This window comes from Carassius carassius, chromosome 35 (assembly GCF_963082965.1).
Source record: "Carassius carassius chromosome 35, fCarCar2.1, whole genome shotgun sequence".
In the NCBI taxonomy this organism is placed as follows: Eukaryota; Metazoa; Chordata; class Actinopteri; order Cypriniformes; family Cyprinidae; genus Carassius; species Carassius carassius.
Genome location: NC_081789.1, coordinates 23,706,311 through 23,728,207, shown reverse-complemented (window position 1 = coordinate 23,728,207; position 21,897 = coordinate 23,706,311). Strand labels below are relative to the sequence as shown.

General features: G+C 34.9%; 2 protein-coding genes across 3 annotated transcripts; one reads left to right on the top strand and one right to left on the bottom strand.

Annotated features, from left to right (window-relative positions):
• Positions 1–161: 161 nt before the first annotated feature.
• On the bottom strand, positions 162–16,260 carry LOC132116274 (autophagy-related protein 9A-like). Of its 2 annotated transcripts, none has more exons than XM_059525036.1 (15): positions 16,167–16,260; positions 15,569–15,819; positions 15,421–15,464; positions 15,079–15,143; positions 14,809–14,979; positions 11,273–11,414; positions 9,728–10,476; positions 5,904–6,057; positions 4,132–4,311; positions 3,770–4,015; positions 2,351–2,574; positions 2,156–2,258; positions 2,002–2,080; positions 772–951; positions 162–648 (listed from the first exon to the last, which is right to left on the bottom strand). In XM_059525036.1, exons 2-14 carry the CDS (start codon positions 15,675–15,677, stop codon positions 791–793), a joined length of 2,427 nt encoding a protein of 808 aa, XP_059381019.1. In that variant the 5' UTR covers positions 15,678–15,819; positions 16,167–16,260; the 3' UTR covers positions 162–648; positions 772–790. The 2 variants fall into 2 exon arrangements, with proteins under 2 accessions (XP_059381019.1, XP_059381020.1); XM_059525037.1 differs by having other exon boundaries at positions 15,569–15,719.
• Positions 16,261–17,754: 1,494 nt separating this feature from the next.
• On the top strand, positions 17,755–21,863 carry LOC132116286 (cyclin-dependent kinase 5). Its single transcript, XM_059525058.1, has 12 exons — positions 17,755–17,955; positions 18,654–18,742; positions 18,819–18,886; positions 19,416–19,476; positions 19,593–19,649; positions 19,762–19,857; positions 20,025–20,099; positions 20,170–20,266; positions 20,350–20,419; positions 21,234–21,294; positions 21,507–21,587; positions 21,667–21,863. The coding sequence occupies exons 1-12, from the start codon at positions 17,919–17,921 to the stop codon at positions 21,751–21,753; spliced, it is 879 nt and encodes a 292-aa protein (XP_059381041.1). The 5' UTR covers positions 17,755–17,918; the 3' UTR covers positions 21,754–21,863.
• The last annotated feature ends 34 nt before the right edge of the window (positions 21,864–21,897 follow it).

Here is a 21,897-nt window from a genome sequence, read left to right as displayed (position 1 = left end):
TTCGTGATGAGTTTTATTGCTAAAATCATTTAAATTGAACCTTTTTTCAAAATAACCTCAGGCTAAGAGGTTATTTTATTCCCAAATGTGAATTACTTTTAATTTAAATTAAGTGTTTCTTTAAGCAAAAAATTATCCACAAGTCCAAGTTTTATAACTTTTGTGACAAATTTTTTTCACGAGGCAACTGGTTATGATTTTACATTCAGTGATATTTTATGTCCGCTGATGCTATAATGCAAAAATGAAACTAGCAATACTACGATAAAAGGATGTTTTCGGCAGCGCTTCAAAACGTAATACTGCCTGACTCGCCTTCGAATCAAAGATGCGGAAACGTAACTTGCTCTAACCCAAATAAAACAAGCGATGCATGAAAGAAATGAAATGGAAATAAATACTGTAAAACAAGTGTCACCCTGTTGTGTCATAAACAGAACTAACACACACTCCAACACAAACACACAGCAGTCTGAAATGTAAATGTAACTGATGTGACGAGGGAGGGGAAGTGGCAGTCCGTTACGTCACAGTTTCTCTGAACTGGAAGACGGTGTGTCCAGAGAACCGACGAGCTCCTTGAGCGACATGCTCGGTCAAAGGGTGTCAAACCAAAGTAAGGCCACAACTCCCAGAAATGAACAAAAACTGCAAACCAGAAAGAGAGATGACGTTAAAAAAGTCATTTTGCATTGAAACACTAATTAGATCTTCATATGTAGTGATATTAACTGAATCCTGTGGAATGATATCAAGTGATGTGAAACGCACTGTACAGGTTGAAGGCACTTCAGCTGCTCCCTCTGCTGGTCTGATCCTGAACAGGGTTGGTATTTATCTCTTCCTCGTCCGCATGCTCCTCCTCTTCCTCTTCAGCCCAGCCGCCCAAGCGGCCAGAAGTAGGCGGCACCAAGGTGACTGTCTGTGTGGACTGTATCTGAAGACCTTGAGCTGAAAGAAAGAAGTGGCTTTACAATTATACCATGATTAGGTATTCAAAATGAGTTACTAATCCAAAGATTTGGGTCTGTTTGCAGCTTGTCCTGGTCAAAAAATGCAAAGGTCCAACTGAATAACTTTAAAAGCATCCAACCATAATCTGAAAAGTAACTGATTAGTCGAATAACATCCATAGTAAAACAGCGGCACTTCATTATAAGGTTGACTTTTTCAGTATTTGTTAATGCTTTCTGTATTATAAACTAGCAATAACAAAAAAAAAATACTTTTATATGATGTATTAAATCCAAAATATTAATGGTAATTTTTACATGTGCTAACACGTAACATAAGCGGTATAAATTAAGAATCTATAATATTAATATTACTTAGGATTTAGCAATAAATTTTTTTTTGCTAAATTAATCATTTATACATTAATAAATACTATATATATATGTGCTGTCAAATGATTAATTGCATCCTAAATAAAAGGTTTTGTTTACATAATGTGTGTGTACTCTTTATATTTATTGTGCATATATAAATACACACACATGCAGTATATATTTTGAAAATATTTACATGTATTTTAATGTTTATATAATTTATATTTTATATAATTATATTTAATAAACAATTTTTTTCTTAAATATATGCATGAATGAATTTATATATACATAATAAATATACAATCGTATATTTATAAATTAACAAAAAATAACTTAATTTAATAATATTAATAAATCATATACTATATATATAATTTTTTTTACTTGAAAATCGATTCATTATTGCTGTTTATTGTTCGTTTGAGACCTAATGCATTAACTGATGCTGACAAATGTAACTATTTTAAAATGTTAGAATATTTCACATAAAAAGAAAATTGCTAATTACGTTTTCATGATTTGACCTCGTGAATCTCATTACGAAATGCACTGGGCTCCACTGTGACTGTTAAATGTGGGTGAGCACTCATCTAATGGCCATCACAATCTCATGCATTTTAAAAGCCATTTCATGTGCATCCCATGCATGAGACGATTTCGAAAGACTCACCTCTGTTGGTGCTCAACTCCCTCATTGGCACAGAAGCCTGAAACGGTCCAGATGCATGCTGGGTCTTCTGCTGATGCACCTGAGGGAGAGGCCAAAAAGTATTGAGAAACTATCCTGGATGATAAAGCTGTTTGAGTATGTCTGGACCACTCACCTCGTGCATGTATATAGCGTGCAGGCTCATCTCGGCTGATGCGAACTCTGACGCCAGGCCCGAATAAGACTGGCTGAGCAGCCTGGAGTCACTTGCAGACATTCTAATGAAAAGGTAACATCGTTTAATTGAGGATGGGGGGTTTAAAGAGAAATTGCTCTGCCACTTGTCATTATTAGTGTTCTCAAGTGTTACCTGTCGCCCACAGTGTGGTCGCTGCAGTACATGGTGTCGTCCTGACTCTGTCGGGATGGCAGGAGTGTGTGTGAGCGAGACCGGCCGGCGTGAGGCTGATGAGACAACGAAAGGGACGCCAGGACACTAGCGGCAGCTGAAGCCGTGCTGCTCGGCGGGACGAAGCGACGGTTCCTCCCAGGCAGTCCGGAGTGAGCCAGCACACTGGCTAACAGATTATCAGGCTGAAGAGCAAAAACAATGCACAAACATATGCATCTCATTAAGAGAAGTGAAAAATGAGCTGGCATCGTGCTGAGGCAGATGGCCACAGTCTCTGCGCTCAGGATTATGATCTGTGAAATAACCAATCTGGCAGCAAGCGCTGAAACAATGCAGAGGCAGAAAATCAAATGTCAATATTTCTCGTCTTCTGGCAGGTTTTTTAATATCCTGAATGGCACAGGAAATGTTTTTTTTCATTCATTTCCCCTTCGCAGTGGAGCGATTCTAGGTGTGTCCTAATCAATAAATAAAAGCTCTTCTCCGTAGAGTTAACCATTGAACTACCGCAGCTATCAACTTTGACAATCACTCTTTTTACTTGGAAAAAAGATTCAGATGAAGTTTTAAAGACAAAGGCAAGTCAAACACACCTGATTCTTTCTATCAGACAAAATTAAAATGTACAGTATATTATAACAACATAAAAAATTATATTATATATTAATAATAATAATAATAATTAAAACAATCATAATTATTATTATATTCTTACACTACTGGTTAAAAGTTTGGGGTCAGTAAGATTTTTTTAAAGGAATTACTATTTTAATTCTTTCTTTCATTTAGAAATAAATTAATATTTTTATTTATCTTTAAAAGATATTGATAGTGATAATGTTAGAAAAGATTTCTATTAATCAGTGTCCTTTAAAAAAGGATATATATTGATCTTAATAAATATTTTAGTGTTTCTGGTATGATCTCAAATGATTCATTACTGCAAAAAAAAAAAAAAAAAATTATATTTTCATATATTTTAGAAATATGTTTGATTAAAAATAAATTATGTAAAATAAAAACAAAAAAAAACTAATTAAAACCATTTTTAAAAAAACAGCAAGATGTTTTTCTTTTTTTAATTACAATTAAGCAGTTTTCTCACCAAAGTTAATCACTATTAATGCAAAAAAAAAAAAACAATTGCAATTTAACACAAAAATTATTCCTGAAATATTTTTAAATCAGGGTAGTATTTGTTTCTCTTACCGTGATGATGATTTATATAAATAAAAAGTTGTGTGTGTGTGTAACATTGGTACCTTAGTACGTAACTTTAGAGCAGTTAAATGTGTTGTGAACTGCATTGATTGGAACAGATAATAGAGGATCCTAATACACTCAAGTCAGTGGAACACATGATAAAGCGTGACTTACAGCCATGGCAGACTCATCGGACAGCAGCGAGGAGCAGAGAGGAGCCTCGGACAGCAGCAGCTGAGGAGACGGTCCTGTCTGAGCGTCCTGATTCACCTTCTCCTTCAGATGACTGATGAACACAGAGCTCTCCTGCGGCGGCTCCCAGTGCGGGTTTTTGATGGTGAAATGCATCAGAGACAGCTCCGTCTTCCCGTTCTCAGCCTGCTGGTACACCGAGGCCTCGGTCTGACCTTCGGACATCCACTGAGCGAGAGGGGAAAAACAAACCATGAAGCTGCTCTCACATAACCACACACTCTTATGATCTTATCCCCCCGAGCTGAAGCATTAATAACGTGCATGCATTTACTCTTTGATACCTGTGGATTTCCATGGCGCCGGATGTCCATCTGGGCGAATGAGCAAATGTCTCCCACCCCTGCCACATCGACGGTGAAGTTGCGGAAGAAGTCGATGATTTCTAAGGATTTGCTCCGCAGGTGGAAGATGAGGATGAAGGGGGTGATTATGGGACTCAGAAGCTCCTCCAATATAAAGACCTGCAGGACAGGTGCAGAAAAATGAGAGAAGCTCAGCGAGGGGAACTCATAAAAACAGCGGAGCAGGTGTGAAATAGTGCTGGAGAACAGATGCAGTGAAGATTAAAACCTACACAACAGGTGTGCAAAATCAGACCAACTCCTAGACAACAGGTGCAGAGCGCTAAAGTGTCGTTTCATACTTCAAATAACACCCAAAACTCCACTTTGGTAAACAAAAGACTTTGTGTTGTGCCTCTCTGTCTTAGAAGTTGACTAAAAAGTCAAATCCGAACAACTGTCCATCCATCCATCCATCTTCTACCGCTTATCCGGGGCCGGGTCGCGGGGGCAGCAGTCTAAGCAGAGAACCCCAGACTTCCCTCTCCCTAGACACTTCCTCCAGCTCTTCTGGGGGGACACCGAGGCGTTCCCAGGCCAGCCGGGAGACATAGTCTCTCCAGCGTGTCCTAGGTCTCCCCCGGGGTCTCCTCCCAGTGGGATGTGCCCGGAACACCTTCCCGGGAAGGCGTCCAGGAGGCATCCGGAACAGATGCCCGAGCCACCTCAGCTGACCCCTCTCGATGTGGAGGAGCAGCGGCTCTACTCTGAGCTCCTCCCGGGTGACTGAGCTTCTCACCCTATCTCTAAGGGATCGCCCAGCCACCCTGCGGAGAAAGCACATTTTGGCCGCCTGTATCCGGGATCTTGTCCTTTCGGTCATGACCCAAAGCTCATGACCATAGGTGAGAGTAGGAACGTAGATTGACCGGTAAATCGAGAGCTTCGCCTTGCGGCTCAGCTCTTTCTTCACCACGACAGACCGGTACATCGACCGCATTACTGCATTACGAACAACTGTCATTATTTTAAAAATGTTTATTTATGTAAATTGAGCAACCTTGTTATTATCTGAATTCTAATTTAGAGAATTTTTATTTTTCTGTCTGTAAGCATGCACTAATTCAAAGGGTTTGCAAATTTTATAATATATAATTTTTTTTTTAATGAAATAATAGTGATTGTTCTAAAGCCTAAATAGATTATTTAAATAGTACATGGAAAACACTTGTATCAAGTTTATCCTCTTTCTATCCATTATTAGAATATGAAGCAAAACGTTTTCCATTTAAATGTATTACAGCACTTTTCATAATAAATATAATTCCAAAATAACTAAATGATGCCATACAACTAGTGAGCAAGTTAAAAATTACAACAGCAAGAAATACAATGCAAATAAAAACTATTCTTGAAAATATTCACTTTGCTAGGAAAGTAAGTTTTTTTTTTATTATTATTGTTTTTCCTCAAGAAAAAAAAAAAAAACAACAACAACACTATATGCATTTTTTTTTACCAAGTAAGAATTCTCACCAAGGCTGTATTTATTAAAACTGGTAAAACCAGTATAATACTGTGAAATAAGCAGCAACTTTTCAGCAATTTAACATGTCCTTAAATTAAAGTATTACATTTTTTTTATAATAATAATAATAATAATAATTTTACCGACCCCAAATCTTTAGATGGTAGTGTATATTAATGAATGAATTAAGAAATCACAAATAATGTCTAACAATAATAATCTGCCTATACCATGCAGTTCTCACCGCTTTATACTGGAAAAGCTGGGCCATCTCGTCGCGGGTCTCGCTCTTGTTGGCGTTGCCCTTCCAGTGGTCGGGCATGTAGTGAATGTGGGCCAGGACACACTGAAGCAGCTGTTCAGGACACCACACCATATGTTCATCTGGAATAAACGACCTGTAAGAGAGTCAGACAGCATTCCTGATGTCAGGTCAGGCTAACAGGTGCTGAGAACGACCCTTTACTGTACACATCAGAATGATAATGTTCAGGAGGAACAAGGTCAGCTGAACACATGAAACAGCACTTATTCTTTGACCTGATGCCAGCTGGGTAGAGCTGCGGAGAGTAATTGTCTTTCACCTCACGTAGTTGGACCAATTTGTTTTCTGTCACATTTATGCCCAGCCTTGTCGTCTACATACAGTAGGCAGCATCTTTATCAGATTGAAGCCTTATTAGTCACTGATTTGAATTCCACACAGACAGCAACAATTAAGAATGGAATTAAATCTATTTTTAGAACAGTGTTTTTAAATGGAACTATAAAACTGTTATTAAACTTAATTTGAACAAATATGAAATAAAATATAAATATTAGAAGAAAAAAATAAAGGACAAAAATGAAAAATGTTGCCTTGTCAGGTAACTGAAATAAAATAAGTACTAAAGTAAGTACTGAAAATAAGTATTAAATTACTAAAAATAAAAATAAATAAAAACATAAATAAAAAATGTAAAGATAAGAGATAATACATTTTATATGTCTGCAAAATTTAATAATAAAAAAATGATCAAAATATTTATAAATATTTATAAACAATATAATAGTATATAAATAATAGTAAAATAACAAAAAATAATGTGTTAGAATCAGCACTTTGTTTTTGTTTAAAAAAATTTAAATGACTGTTACAGACTGTATATTTGAAAAAAATCATAAAAATAATAAAAATTCAAATAAAAACGAATAAAAGTATTTCTGACCATATGCACTCTAGAAAAGAGAGATTTGTTTGCTTCAAGCTGCTGCACTTAATGCATTTTTAATAATAAAAAAAATCTTATGTATATAATAAATACATATATGTGTGTGTGTGTGTGTGTGTGTGTGTGTATATATGTATGTACAGTACAGACCAAAAGTTTGGACACACCTTCTCATTCAAAGAGTTTTCTTTATTTTCATGACTAAGAAAATTGTAGATTCACACTGAAGGCATCAAAATTATGAATTAACACATGTGGAATTATATATGGAATTATATACATAACAAAACAGTGTGAAACAACTGAAAATATGTCATATTGTAGGTTCTTCAAAGTAGCCACCTTTTGCTTTGATTACTGCTTTGCACACTCTTGGCATTCTCTTGATGAGCTTCAAGAGGTAGTCACCTGAAATGCTCTTCCAACAGTCTTGAAGGAGTTCCCCGAGAGATGCTTAGCACTTGTTGGCCCTTTTGCCTTCTGTCTGCGGTCCAGCTCACCCCTAAACCATCTCGATTGGGTTCAGGTCCGGTGACTGTGGAGGACAGGTCATCTGGCGCAGCACCCCATCACTCTCCTTCTTGGTCAAATAGCCCTTGATGCCTTCAGTGTGACTCTACAATTTTCATAGTCATGTAGCTATATATACAGTCGTGGCCAAAAGTTTTGAGAATTACATAAATATTAGTTTTCAAAAAGTTTGCTGCTAAACTGCTTTTAGATCTTTGTTTCTGTTGTTTCTGTGATGTACTGAAATATAATTACAAGCACTTCATAAGTTTCAAAGGCTTTTATCGACAATTACATGACATTTATGCAAAGAGTCAGTATTTGCAGTGTTGGCCCTTCTTTTTCAGGACCTCTGCAATTCGACTGGACATGCTCTCAATCAACTTCTGGGCCAAATCCTGACTGATAGCAACTCATTCTTTCATAATCACTTCTTGGAGTTTGTCAGAATTAGTGGGTTTTTGTTTGTCCACCCGCCTCTTGAGGATTGACCACAAGTTCTCAATGGGATTAAGATCTGGGGAGTTTCCAGGCCATGGACCCAAAATTTCAACATTCTGGTCCCCGAGCCACTTAGTTATCACTTTTGCCGTATGGCACGGTGCTCCATCGTGCTGGAAAATGCATTGTTCTTCACCAAACTGTTGTTGGATTGTTGGAAGAAGTTGCTGTTGGAGGGTGTTTTGGTACCATTCTTTATTCATGGCTGTGTTTTTGGGCAGAATTGTGAGTGAGCCCACTCCCTTGGATGAGAAGCAACCCCACACATGAATGGTGTCAGGATGCTTTACTGTTGGCATGACACAGGACTGATGGTAGCGCTCACCTTTTCTTCTCCGGACAAGCCTTTTTCCAGATGCCCCAAACAATCGGAAAGGGGCTTCATCGGAGAATATGACTTTGCCCCAGTCCTCAGCATCCATTCACTATACTTTCTGCAGAAGATCAATCTGTCCCTGATGTTTTTTTGGAGAGAAGTGGCTTCCTTGCTGCCCTTCTTGACACCAGGCCATCTTCCAGAAGTCTTGGCCTCACTGTGCGTGCAGATGCGCTCACACCTGCCTGCTGCCATTCCTGAGCAAGCTCTGCACTGGTGACACTCCGATCCCGCAGCTGAATCCTCTTTAGGAGACGATCCTGGCGCTTGCTGGACTTTCTTGGACGCCCTGAAGCCTTCTTTACAAGAATTGAATCTCTTTCCTTGAAGTTCTTGATGATCCTATAAATTGTTGATTTAGGTGCAATCTTAGTAGCCACAATATCCTTGCCTGTGAAGCCATTTTTATGCAACGCAATGATGGCTGCACGCGTTTCTTTGCAGGTCACCATGGTTAACAATGGAAGAACAATGATTTCAAGCATCACCCTCCTTTTAACATGTCAAGTCTGCTATTCTAACCCAATCAGCCTGACATAATGATCTCCAGCCTTGTGCTCGTCAACATTCTCACCTGAGTTAACAAGACGATTACTGAAATGATCTCAGCAGGTCCTTTAATGACAGCAATGAAATGCAGTGGAAAGGTTTTTTTGGGATTAAGTTAATTTTCATGGCAAAGAAGGACTATGCAATTCATCTGATCACTCTTCATAACATTCTGGAGTATATGCAAATTGCTATTATAAAAACTTAAGCAGCAACTTTTCCAATTTCCAATATTTATGTAATTCTCAAAACTTTTGGCCACGACTGTACATAATAAATATACACAATACAAATATATTTTTTCGAATAAAAATTTTTTTGGATGCGATTAATCGTTTTACAGCACTAATGTCAAACTAATATATAACTAATATATTTGTGTGTGTGTGTGTTTTCAGTTGTACATACACATATGTAGTTGTTTTTTTTTCGGTGTTTGGCTTAGTGTTACGTTAGAATCATCATTATACTCTATACTTTTTGTTCTTTAATATTTTTTCTCTAAATTCTTTTAAGCTTTATTTTTCATTGCATTTGTCATTTATATCTAATTTCTTTATTTTAAAATGTGTATAAGTAGTATTTCTAAAGTTTTAGCTTTTAGTTTTGGATCTGTTTTTAAGTATTTTACTACAACAATTGATTGCTTCTGCTGTCCTCATTTGTAAGTCGCTTTGGATAAATGCGTCTGCTAAATTTTGTTTTTAATTAATTAATTAATTTATTTATTTAGACAAAGATAGTCAAACCTGTTTTTTTTTTTATTAAATAAAAAAGTAATTTTACTCTTCTGTTCTGTATTTCTACTAATCTAACTAACTTGGCACTATGTAGTGTAATATGTATAATGTTGGCTCTTACAGCACATGTCTTGCGATGGTCCTTGTCTTGTCATGAATAAATGTAAGAGCCCAGACATACCTGCTGATGGTGATGACCACGCCGAGTACAGTGATGGCCGTCAGGATGTGCTGCACAGTCAGCACGTCTTCATCGTACACCGTCAGAGCGATGAGCACGGCGAGCACCGAGCCGGAGAAGAAAGCCACGTTTCTGGCCAGCACCGCCAGCAGAGGAGAAACAAATGCGTTCATGTATTTGGCAGCGGGTTTGTACCCACGACCCAGCCTGCCTTGCAGCTCGTGATCCAGCTCATTAAAGTGGCGCAGGTAGAGACGGCCGTACAGCGACCAGCGCCGGGCTCCCAAACTTCCCGGTTCGCGCTTGATGACTTCAGCATAGCTAAAGAAGGCGTACAGCACCTGCCACACCAGCACGAAGGGACACAGCAGCAGATTGACCAGACCCGTCAACAGGATGACGCGGCTGAGCTGCTTGGCCAGCTCCTGCCGGTTTGCCGCCCGTTTGTATTTGGGATGCAGGCTCCACTTGTTCTGGAAGAGCGACAGAGGGCCCCAGAACAGAATGAGCTCAAAGTTGTATTTTAGGCCCTGCGTGAGGAAGATCATGTCGCCGAAGAAGGGCACACGCAGTCTGACGGGCAGCAGGGACTTGTTGATCATGGCCACAGTGTAGTTTTTAAAGCGCAGGATGCGGTGGTGGATGTCTAGTTCGGAAAGTTCCCGCTTCTGGACACACATGGGCTGCTCACGCTGCAGGTGAATCAAACGGCCTTGAACCTCTTGCCACGAGAAGTTGCACAGCTCATCCTAAAAAAACATTAAAAAAAACAAACACAGAATGTTTTAATTAAACAACATTTGATTTATTATTAAATTTCTAAAATATTATTTAGATATTTTTATATATAATATTTGTTTAATCTAACAAGTAAATAAATATTTATAATAGTAGGTTAATTAATTTATAAACTTTACTTATGAAATAATAAATATTTAATATTTATATTTAGTCATGACAAATGAACGTGATTGATTATTCAGTAAAATTATGACACAAAAAAATCAAGAAAGAAAATAAATAACCTCAAGACGGCAAAAGAAAAAACTACACAATCTAACTGGTTAAACGTCAGTATAATTAAAAGAGCAGTTTCAGATTAAACTACATTTGCTCATAATTTTATGATTATTATATATGGCTATTATAATTATTTATTTATTTTTAAATAAATAAATGCTGAAAATAATAATTAATTAAAATTAATACGATACATTATATAAATTTGCACTTATTTATTTAAAAATTTATATATAATAATTATATTTAATAATCATAAAAGATATATAATTTTTATATAATTGTTATTTTAATTATATAAATGTATGATTTTTATACTTTTTATATAATGTTATTTTAATTATATAAATGTATGATTTTTATACATGCCATTTTATGACTATTAACTAAGGGGCAACATGAACACTGTCGACCACACTGCCGACCATTTAAAATGATCTACCAAAAGAAAAATGTGTGATTAAGAACTATGAAAACCAGACACAGCATGTTAAATATGCACTTTTAACTATGATCATCTCTTACCATCTGTATTTTCAGTGCTTTTTTATAAAACTGTCGGATCTCCCAGTAGCTGAGGACGTTGCAGATCACCTTCACGAGGCGATAGAGCCAGAAAATTGCCGCCATTATCAAGAGGAAGATGATCCAGCTGTTTCCTTGAATCCTACATGGGAGAGAAAGATCATCACTACTGACAGCATGATTCATGATATTATAAGAATATAGTGATATATAACATATATAGCCAAACTTATCCAAGAAAGATGCTAAATAAGGGATTTAGTGTGATCTAACATCATTTTGGGCTTGACTAACTTAATTCTCTCTTCCAAATGCAGTTTTTTGCAAAACATAATGAGAACAGATTTCGAAAATAATATGAGAGACCAAATGAGAATGTTTCCTTAGTCTTAATTACTGTATGACAGCACAAGATGTTCCTAAACGAGTCTCACTGAAGTGAGTCAGCTATGATATTAATAGGTTTGTGTGGCATATCTGTGTCCGTCAACAACACACTTGTAAAAAAACCTAAGTTTCTTCAGACTGTCAGTCTATGAAAAATCTAGGTGCAAAACAGCTATTCAATCTCAAATGGACCAAAACATCACAGTGTCTATTTAAAACCCCATCTACGGCCACAGAAATAGAATGACAGCGTCGGAGAGAGCAGAACATCCCTCTGCTGATGTTCCAACAGGTGCTTGTTTACTGCTTGCTTATTTTGGAGCCACTGTCTGAGATGAAGGACACAAATCAGGTTGATTTGAGTCCCAGTGTGGTGCAATATATCAGTATTCTCAGCCAATGATCTAGGGCACATTTGCTTTTAGGCTACTATAGAAATCATGCTTGACAAACCAAGAAAATGGCAATAACAACTTTAAAAAACGTTAGACTGCGTTAAGATACAGTCCAAACCAGAAGTGATATAAACCTTGAGTGCATTGCAATCAGGGCTTGAAAACGAAAAGAAAATTCAATCGGTTCACTCCGAACAGAATCGATATTTTAACGTTTCTGTTCCTGCGTTCCTCTGAATTATTACCGTTCCGAAACCGGTTCGGGTGGAAAAAATACCGGTTAATAACGTTATTTTTAAAAAACAATATTATGTGTCTATAATTTGCCCAATAATAATGTAATGCGTGTCGTTTCTATATGCAGGCTTTATAGTTCTTACCGCGGGTTAGGTCGTTGGCTTTGTTGGAAGGAGGATACCGACAGGGAGCTCGTCAGATCATAACGCTTGATTTATTAAACATGAAGAGGTGAACATTAGGTTAAAATGAATTAAGGTTAAAATGAATGTTCTATAACTTTATAAAGATAGAAAGGTATAATATCGCGAGAACAGAGACCCGCGATTCTGATCGCGGGTCTCTGTTCTCGCGATATTACCTTTCTATCTTTATAAAGTTTTAGAACATTCATTCATTTTATTTACTCAAAAAGAAAAAAAATAGAGATCTAATGTCAGTCAATAACCCGCTGTGGTTAGTCATCTTTTCTAGATTTTGGCCAAATGTAGGCTACAAAAAAAAAAATCTATCAACACTTTAAAGGCATCAAAGTTTTTTTCAAGATATTTAAAAATATTTGCTGCATTGTAAAAAATAAAAAAAGGATGAAAGATTGCGTTTTGAAAGTGAAATAAAAACCTAAAGTTGCGACATTGCATTTTATTAGCCCTATCACTTTACGAAATAATGAAGGCTAAAATGCCTGTAGTCTAAAGCAAAATATTTACAAACATTATAAAAACAGCTATTAGTTTCTCTCGAAAACAAAACAAATTCAGGCTATAAAAACGTCAATCCAAAAACAAAAGCTGATGCCTGCATCTCTCATCCGGCACGAATCCAAATGTTTCCATGTTCCCGATGCATCTGGATGCTAAAATATTATTTATTATATAGTGTTTGTACTTTTATCTACATAAAACATCATACTTCAAATCGGCTGTATCAGCACAGTGAGGCGCGGTCATGCAGAACGTAACATGTTGTACAACGGAGCAGTCTAACTTTTTATTTGTTTCTTTAACTCTTTTTTATTTTGTTAATGTACAGGCTTTAATAAAGCAAAATGATGTTGTGTTAGCGCGATGGTCATACCAAAGCTGGTTGATTATATAGAAGCAAGACATTATTCAAAGTTGTCAGCTTTTGCAAAATAATTAAAACTGTAAAGATTTTGCAAAATTCAGAAAACTTCTCTCTGCAGTTTTGTTTTCCTTTTCGAAAACTTTGGAACGTGTCACAAGGAACCGTAATTAAGCACACTTTTTCCTTTCGTTTCGTTAATCTGTCAATATGATTTAAGTGAAATATATTTAGTGTATATGCCTATATTCCTTTTTATGTAAGCTTTTCTCCATTCACAGAAGTGCTGCAGATGTGTGATCTGTTGAATTCATCTCACATATCCTCAGATAAACTCTTGCCACACAATGCCTTGCCATTGTGACTTATCTATGATGAGTTCACAGCTGAGCGGACATTTCACTCGTTGGCTTCAGCGTCACATTGTCATAGGACGTACTACTGGAATTTATGATTGGTTGACAGCAAATTTCAAATATTAAATGGAACGATAAAATAACGTTATTAACCGGTTAATGGCCATTTCAAATTTTCGATTCTGTTCGGAACTATAAAATTTAATTTCGTTTCTGGTTCTGTTCCTGTCAAAATTTTGTTCGTTTTCGGTTTTCGTTTTCGTTCCTTGAACCAGTTCAGATCGCTGATTGCAATAAAGGTTCACATGTTTTATTACTTTTGATATTTGCAACATCAGATACCTGTCTGTCAAATTCAGGCTGTAAAAAGAATACCTATTTGTTATTTTCTAAAACATATATATAAAAAAAAAAATATATATATATATATATATATATATATATAGCACAAGAGCCAAAACCTGGTTTAAACACTGAACTTAGCTTGATTCAGTGATAATAAAAATAAAAATGTAGACTTTTAAGGACTACTTTCTATATTAATAAAATATACTGAAATAGGGTCCAGCGTTGCTTTAATATTATTTGTATAGCAATACAGCATTTATTAATATTTTGAATGAGCTTTTCTTTGTATATTTTCACTTTTAATAGCTTTGTTATGTGTTATTTTTATATTTTCTTATACTTTTTTTAAATTCAGATTTATATTTTCAGTTTTCATTTTAATAAGTGAGAATTATATTTTTTTAATTTAGTAATTTTTTTTTTTTACTGCAGCTTAATATTATTTTACTTGAGTTGGTTTCAAATACAAGTTTTTTTTTTTTTTTTTACAACAATCACTTTTTTATCTAATACTTACATTTTATATATCTCTGTTCAGCTTTATTTTTATCCATATTTTAGTACTTTTTAGTACTTCAACCTTATTTTACAACACTTTATTTTATAGTTTCAGTCAAAGATACAAACACTGAACTGGTCAAGGATGTAAGTAGTTATTAAAATAAATATAAAATTCAGAGTAACCAACACATTTGAATTCAGTTTGCAATCTAAAGGGAATATGCCTGTATAAAGCGGACACACTGACCTCTCAGTGCACTGCTCGCTGGGTAAAATCGCATCAGGAAGGGTGACCTTGTTCCTGTCCAGTGGACCGAAGCTCTGTCCCGTGTGGTTGACCACTCGGTTAGCAAAGAGAACATCATATTCCACACAGTTGAAGAGGAAGGTTGTAAACGTGACTACAAACAGGAATTGCCTGAATATAAGAATGCAAAAAGAGATTAGTTCTGGAGTGGCATGTATGCAGTCCTGCCCCAAAGAATTAAAGCTTCAGGCAAAAATAAATATGACTTACACAAGTTCAAAAAACTCTGATAACACCATACAGGCGAATCCATTCTTCTGATGGAAATGATAGATGTGAGCGTGTCAAGGACTGTTGCATTCCAATAAAAGAAGTACAGCATTGTTCAGCCATTAATGTAGCCACAGCGTAACATAATATTAATGCCTAATGATGAATAGAGACAGTGTGTTTTCAAGAAAAAGAGCAATGATGCCATTCCGGGAATTTGAGATTATTGCACAACTGCTGATTTTTTAAATGCTTTGAAAAAAAAACGCATGAATTTTCTTATTCAGCCTATGAAATTTAGTAAATAATACCGCATATTGTTTTCATATGTTTAAAGGATATTCTTGTGAAGAAATTGTCGAGGTTCTTGATATGATGCCACGGGTCTGAAATGTAACAAAGACATTGTTATTCAGTTCACGATATCGTGTTTAAACATAGAAGAATACATTATGGCATAATGTATAATGTAAAAGTGGACAATAATGACCTCCTCTGCCCTCTGGCACATGGATGAGTAGATCTTCCTCTCCTGGAGGCAAGTCTTCATCATAATCTTCTATGCGCTGATACTCTTGGTACGTTTCAAACCCAGCCATCGTGTTTTACATTCTACCTCTCTATAATGTCCACCACAGCTCCTGAACAACACATGTGATGTTATAGTAGAGTTTGATGTGGCAGATGTCAGCCACTATCCAGGGTCCACTGTACTCACAAGAATCTTATTGGCTCTATTTTCTGATCAAATCACAAACAAATGATCAGTTTATTAACAGATGAGTCAAGGACAGACTTAACTGCATTATTGCAAAGAAACAAAGACACAAGTTTTCATTATAGATCACGATGGCGTACAAATACATCCATTATAAATTACAATATAACAGCTGATTTAATGTAACTTGACCATTTTTAGGATTTAACAGATCACACATTAGCCTCGTGCTGGCGAAACTGCTCGTTATTTGTTTATAACGTTACCGTATTTTATCGTCCATCTGAGATTTATTTATTGAAAACATTTAAAGTTATATTAAAAGATTATTGAAAGGATTTAAATACGTAAACCGCTGAATTGGTCTCACCGTCCGAGCAAAGATGACCCTCGCCTTCGCTCTTCACATCAAAAACAGATATGACAACAAACATCGCCTGCCGTCACTTTGGTTTCCGGTAGCGTCACTTCCGGACAGACTTTTATTCTGGACGTGTAATGTAAAATGTTTATTTAAATGTTATTTAAACATGACATTTGCCAAGAAGTGTAACGTTATACGTTTTAAATAATTATCTATTTTCGATCCTGGTTGGTTATATTTGAGTTCTGTTTAATCAATTCAAATCTGCAAAATAAGTAAATCTTTGACCAACGGACGGTTATAAATATTAAATAATATTAAAATGTTAAATTTATTTATTTATTATACATTATTATTATTACCATTTATAATCAGCAATGAAATATTGAGTGTGTATTTAAATGAAAATCGGGGGGAAAAAAGCGTAAAATGAGAGACATGAGAGACATTAAAGTAAAAAATATGAATTGTATTATGATGTTATACTAAAGCTAAAACAATGGAAAAACACTAAAGATAACATGTAGAGAGAAAAAAATCATATCTTAAGCGTGCAGAAAAACATAAGTGGACTTTGAATGATTACGTAATCGTGGTATCCAGGATTCACACCATCAAAGTCTGTAAAACACAACACTAAAATAATATAAACAGTAAACAGTGTCTACAGTATCAGGTGTAATAGAATCTCTTTTCTCTCTATAGATCTCTTGCCAGCATTTCAGTTCTCTTTGGACAGGTGAGTAGATGACATTTCCTAGCATTTTGTTAATTTATGTTTATTATGTAATCTATATACAGTACATGTTGGTGTGTTGTTTGTGTCTCAGGGGCCGATCTCATCTGCGTCATGAGCAATGAATTTATTGTTGTGGTTAGGAAGGACTTTACAAATGTAACTGCATACTGAACATGTGTGAACACTGTGATGATGTTTAATGTAATTCAATTTTCAAAGGCTGGAACACCCCTGGAATTACTGAGCAAAGGAGGGCTGTATGCTGAACTCATAAAGAGACAATGATCCGATGGTCACAAATAAAATACTGTACTTTCTGTGCATATTTCATCAAACACAGTTAATTTAAACGATCTTTTAAAGACAATTTCATTTAGTGCTCTGTCAAAGAAGATACATTTTAGTGAATACTCTCTGTTTTAGGTTTTTTGTATTACTAAATAGATAAACATTAGTGTTGTGTAATAGTAGGCAAATATTTTTTTTAACGGTTTCATTTAAAAACTCTAGACTGAAAGTATTTCCGTTTTTTTTTATTTTTTTTTTATTTTTTATGAAAAGCTTTCAATAAACCAAGATGTAAATTTTAATTTGAAATATATTTTATTTTTTACTCTAATACGATTGTGCTGATACTCTTCCTTCCATGATAATTTAAGTATAATAAAATGAAATATTTTCTGCCTTCATTATTTGTTTTTTTGTTTATTTATTAATATTAAAAATATAGCATTTATACAAAATATTGTCAAAAGTGTTTTAGCTAGAATTCATTTAAATGTTTAATGCATTTGAAAGTATTTTTATCGACCCAGAAGTCCATTGACAAACGCTACTTTTATTTTGAAGTGTGCCTCGGTGAATCGCCATCTTGAAGCCTTTATTGCTGTCTTCATGTTGAGTACTACGCCCCTTGTTGATAAAAAACGACAGTAATCAGCTGTACGATTAAAACCTTTCTTTAGAAAATTGGAAAGCCAGGACGCTTTATTTAAAAACTGTTGTAACTGGCTAAAACCATGCAAAAGTATGAGAAGTTGGAGAAGATAGGAGAGGGTGAGTAAATGGATTGTCTGGCCTGACTGTCTGCATTAGAGATTCATAGAGTATTAACCTTCATGATTGTTTACTGTTATATTAGAGCTTACAGCGGCTGACAGTCAGTGAATTACGCTTTCGTAAGCATGTGTTTAGATAAAAGTCCAAGCTACAGCTAGCTAGAAGCTCATACTGAAACGATGAAGGTGCACCTGGCTTTAGTCAAATCTCAGGACGATTCGTACCTTATTGGCGAGTTTTGTACACTAAATATTCTAATTCAAATACATTTAATGAAATTGGTAACAAGTTATACATGAAAATCTGGGAAACTTCATTAAATCATAAAATATGCACATACATTAATCAAACCGGCTGTGATTGGTCCATCCTGAAGTTCGATTGGAACGTAAACAGTTATCACGTGACCTCGCTGTTTACGTTATTCTTAGGAAGCGTTCTGGACAATAATTTACACCTGTATAAATGCGTGAAGAAAGTTTCATATCTATTAAACTGCGAATCAAACCGCTGAGAATTTGAATATAACAATTGTTTATTTTAACGCAAGGCCACGCCTAATTGATGCTTCGCCATCTCATTCTAATTCTACAGTGATTTTTATTATTTTTTTTTTATTAACTTTTAAAAGTCAGATTGCCAAATCGAATATTTAATTCCTAGCTTCTTTAATGCATTTTGTGCTCTGTCACCAGGTACATATGGGACAGTTTTCAAGGCTAAGAACAGAGAAACACATGAGATTGTGGCCCTCAAACGAGTGCGACTGGATGATGATGATGAGGTAAGGAGAGCTCAGACTGCTGGGGTCAAGTCATGCCTAAAGCAAATTGTCACATGAATTTTTAATCCTGCTACAGGGGGTTCCAAGTTCAGCATTACGAGAAATTTGCCTCCTGAAAGAACTGAAGCATAAAAACATTGTAAGGTGTGTTTGCTTTTATTTTTAAATTAATTGCATATTTAGTATTTTCCAGAATACAAAATAAATGTTTATTAATTCGTTTTTTTGTTCTTTCTTAGATTTATTGCATTAAAAAACGTAATTAAAATGATTGCATTCAGATTATTGAAATAAGAGCATTTTTATTTGTTTTGGATTTTTTTTTTTATATTGCACATTTAATATATTTAACTTTAGGAAATATTTTTTTCCATAAGGATTTTGATGAATTAGAAATTGTGCTGCTTGTTTTATGCTGTTTTATACTTTTTATATTTCTATTTTTATATTTTGTCATCTTTAAAATTATTTATTATTGTAAGCAGATAAATTATTATTATTGTTTGTTCTTATTGGAATACATTTTCCTTCTCTTGGATTAAAAAAATATTCCATGTTTAATATATTAACTATTTAATGCCAGGTTTGGTTGGTTGCATGTCATTTTAAGTATGTTTTTGAAATAATCAGTTATAATGAAATGGTGATGAAATAAAACTGCTTGATCTTGTAGGTTGCATGACGTCCTTCACAGTGATAAGAAGCTGACATTAGTGTTTGAGTATTGTGATCAGGTAGGAGGCTGTGTCAGAAACGGCATCATTATATTTATCCTGATTCCAGTGATCTTGCTGTTTAAACTAGTCTTAAAATGTTTTGTAAAATCTAGAATGATTTTCATTCCAAACAGGATTTGAAGAAATACTTCGACAGCTGTAATGGTGACTTGGATCCAGAGATTGTCAAGGTTTGATTAGTTTTTTAAACTCTTTTTTTATATGTATGAAACCCTGTGAAGACTATATCAGAAGATGTGTGAGATATCAGACAATGCAGATTTGGTTCTTCTCTCCTTGCAGTCCTTTATGTACCAGTTATTGAAGGGTCTTGCCTTCTGCCACAGCCGAAATGTTCTCCACCGAGACCTTAAACCACAAAATCTACTCATCAACAGAGTAAGCAAATGACCCAGAGTGCCTGATATTGAGTGAATTGTGTCATGAAATAGCCTGTAGGTTTGCATTATATATGACTGTACCATTTGAATGATGAATTATGTTGTTAAAACAGATTTCTGCTGTATTCTCACAAACCTTAATCTGTATTATGATGTTATGATCAGAACGGTGAACTGAAGCTAGCTGACTTTGGTTTGGCCAGAGCTTTTGGGATCCCTGTACGCTGTTATTCTGCAGAGGTAAAGCGACCCGTCTTCAGATTCAGCGTGATGTTTCACAGTGTTTTCACTTCATCTTGATTGTGTTCAGGTGGTGACGCTGTGGTACAGGCCTCCAGATGTGCTGTTTGGTGCTAAGCTATACTCTACCTCTATTGACATGTGGTCTGCAGGGTGTATATTTGCAGGTAGGAATGGCTTCATTTAAAATCATAATTTATTCTTGTAGCATATGAATAAATTTTTCTGTATTATATTTGCTATTTTTTAGAATTGGCAAATGCAGGACGGCCATTATTTCCTGGTAATGATGTGGACGACCAGCTGAAGAGGATCTTTAGATATCCTTTACACTCAATTACGGTTGGGTTTATACATTTGGATTGAACTGTGAATCCTGAAGTAAAAAAAAAAAAAAAAAAAAAAATTTTTTTATATATACACACATATATATCATACTATCATAGTTTTTTATATATATATATATATATATATATATTTTTTTTTTTTTTTTTTTTTTACTTATTTTAAGTTTAGTTTAAATGGAATTTAATTCTATTGTTGATTTTTTTTCTTCAGTTTTCACTATTTATATTTATATATATATTCTAATTCAGTGACAACTTATTTACATTGTGTGATAGATTTTTTTAATGTTGTGCACATTTATTAGTTTCTACTTTCATATTTTCACATAATTTAAGTTTAGTTTAAATTTTAATTAGAATTGAATTCTATTGTTGTTTATTCAGTTTTCAGTTCTATCTATCTATCTATCTATCTATCTATCTATCTATCTATCTATCTATCTATCTATCTATATATATATATTATATATTATATTACATTATATTATATATTATATTATATTATATATATATATTACATTTTTTTATATACATTTAAGTTTAGTTTAAATTTTAATTGAACTTTTATTCTATTGTTGATTTTTTTTTTCTGTTTTCAGTTCTATTATATATATTATAATGCAGATTAAAGTTGAACCTTATAATTCCAAGAGGATGATGTGTGTATATATATGAGTTTTTATTAATGTCAAATTAGTGATTTTAATGCTTGAACTAAAAAAAGGGAAAGAAAGAAATACTGGCTTGGCCTGCATGTATGAGCTGATTAACTTTAACATTTTGGCACGTTGCTGGGAACACCGACAGAAGAACAATGGCAGACTATGAATAAACTTCCAGATTATAAGGTACCACATTCATTGGTCTAAATGCTGGCAGAAAGATTTTCATTGCAAAAACAGTGCAGATCATAAGATTTTGCACAAAAAATAAATAAACGAGGATAGTGTGAGAAACTACAAGTAAACCAAACATAAACATTGTTTTGAGAAATACTAGTTTGATACATTTATTCTGCATTCTTTTTGAATCTTTTAAATATAAGTTTTTATTTTGACAGCCGTACCCAATGTACCCAGCTACTACATCACTTGTGAATGTCGTCCCAAAACTTAGCAGCACCGGCAGAGACCTGCTACAGGTGAAGGATTTTCAGTGTGTTGACGATGAGTTGAATGTTTTATGCTTTAGTTGGATTTTTCTGTGTTTGTCCTGTGCAGAATCTTCTGAAATGCAATCCAGTTCAGCGAATATCAGCAGAGGAAGCCCTACAGCACCCTTACTTTGCTGATTTCTGCCCACCCTAAATATCAGATCCCCTTGACATCGTTTAGGAACGCAGATGGGCCAGTCGTACCTCGTGAAACCACCTAAACTCCTCCATCGTTCAGTTATCTTTCAGTTCGAGTTGGGATCACACCCTCAAACACTCCTCCCTCTACATCTTTATG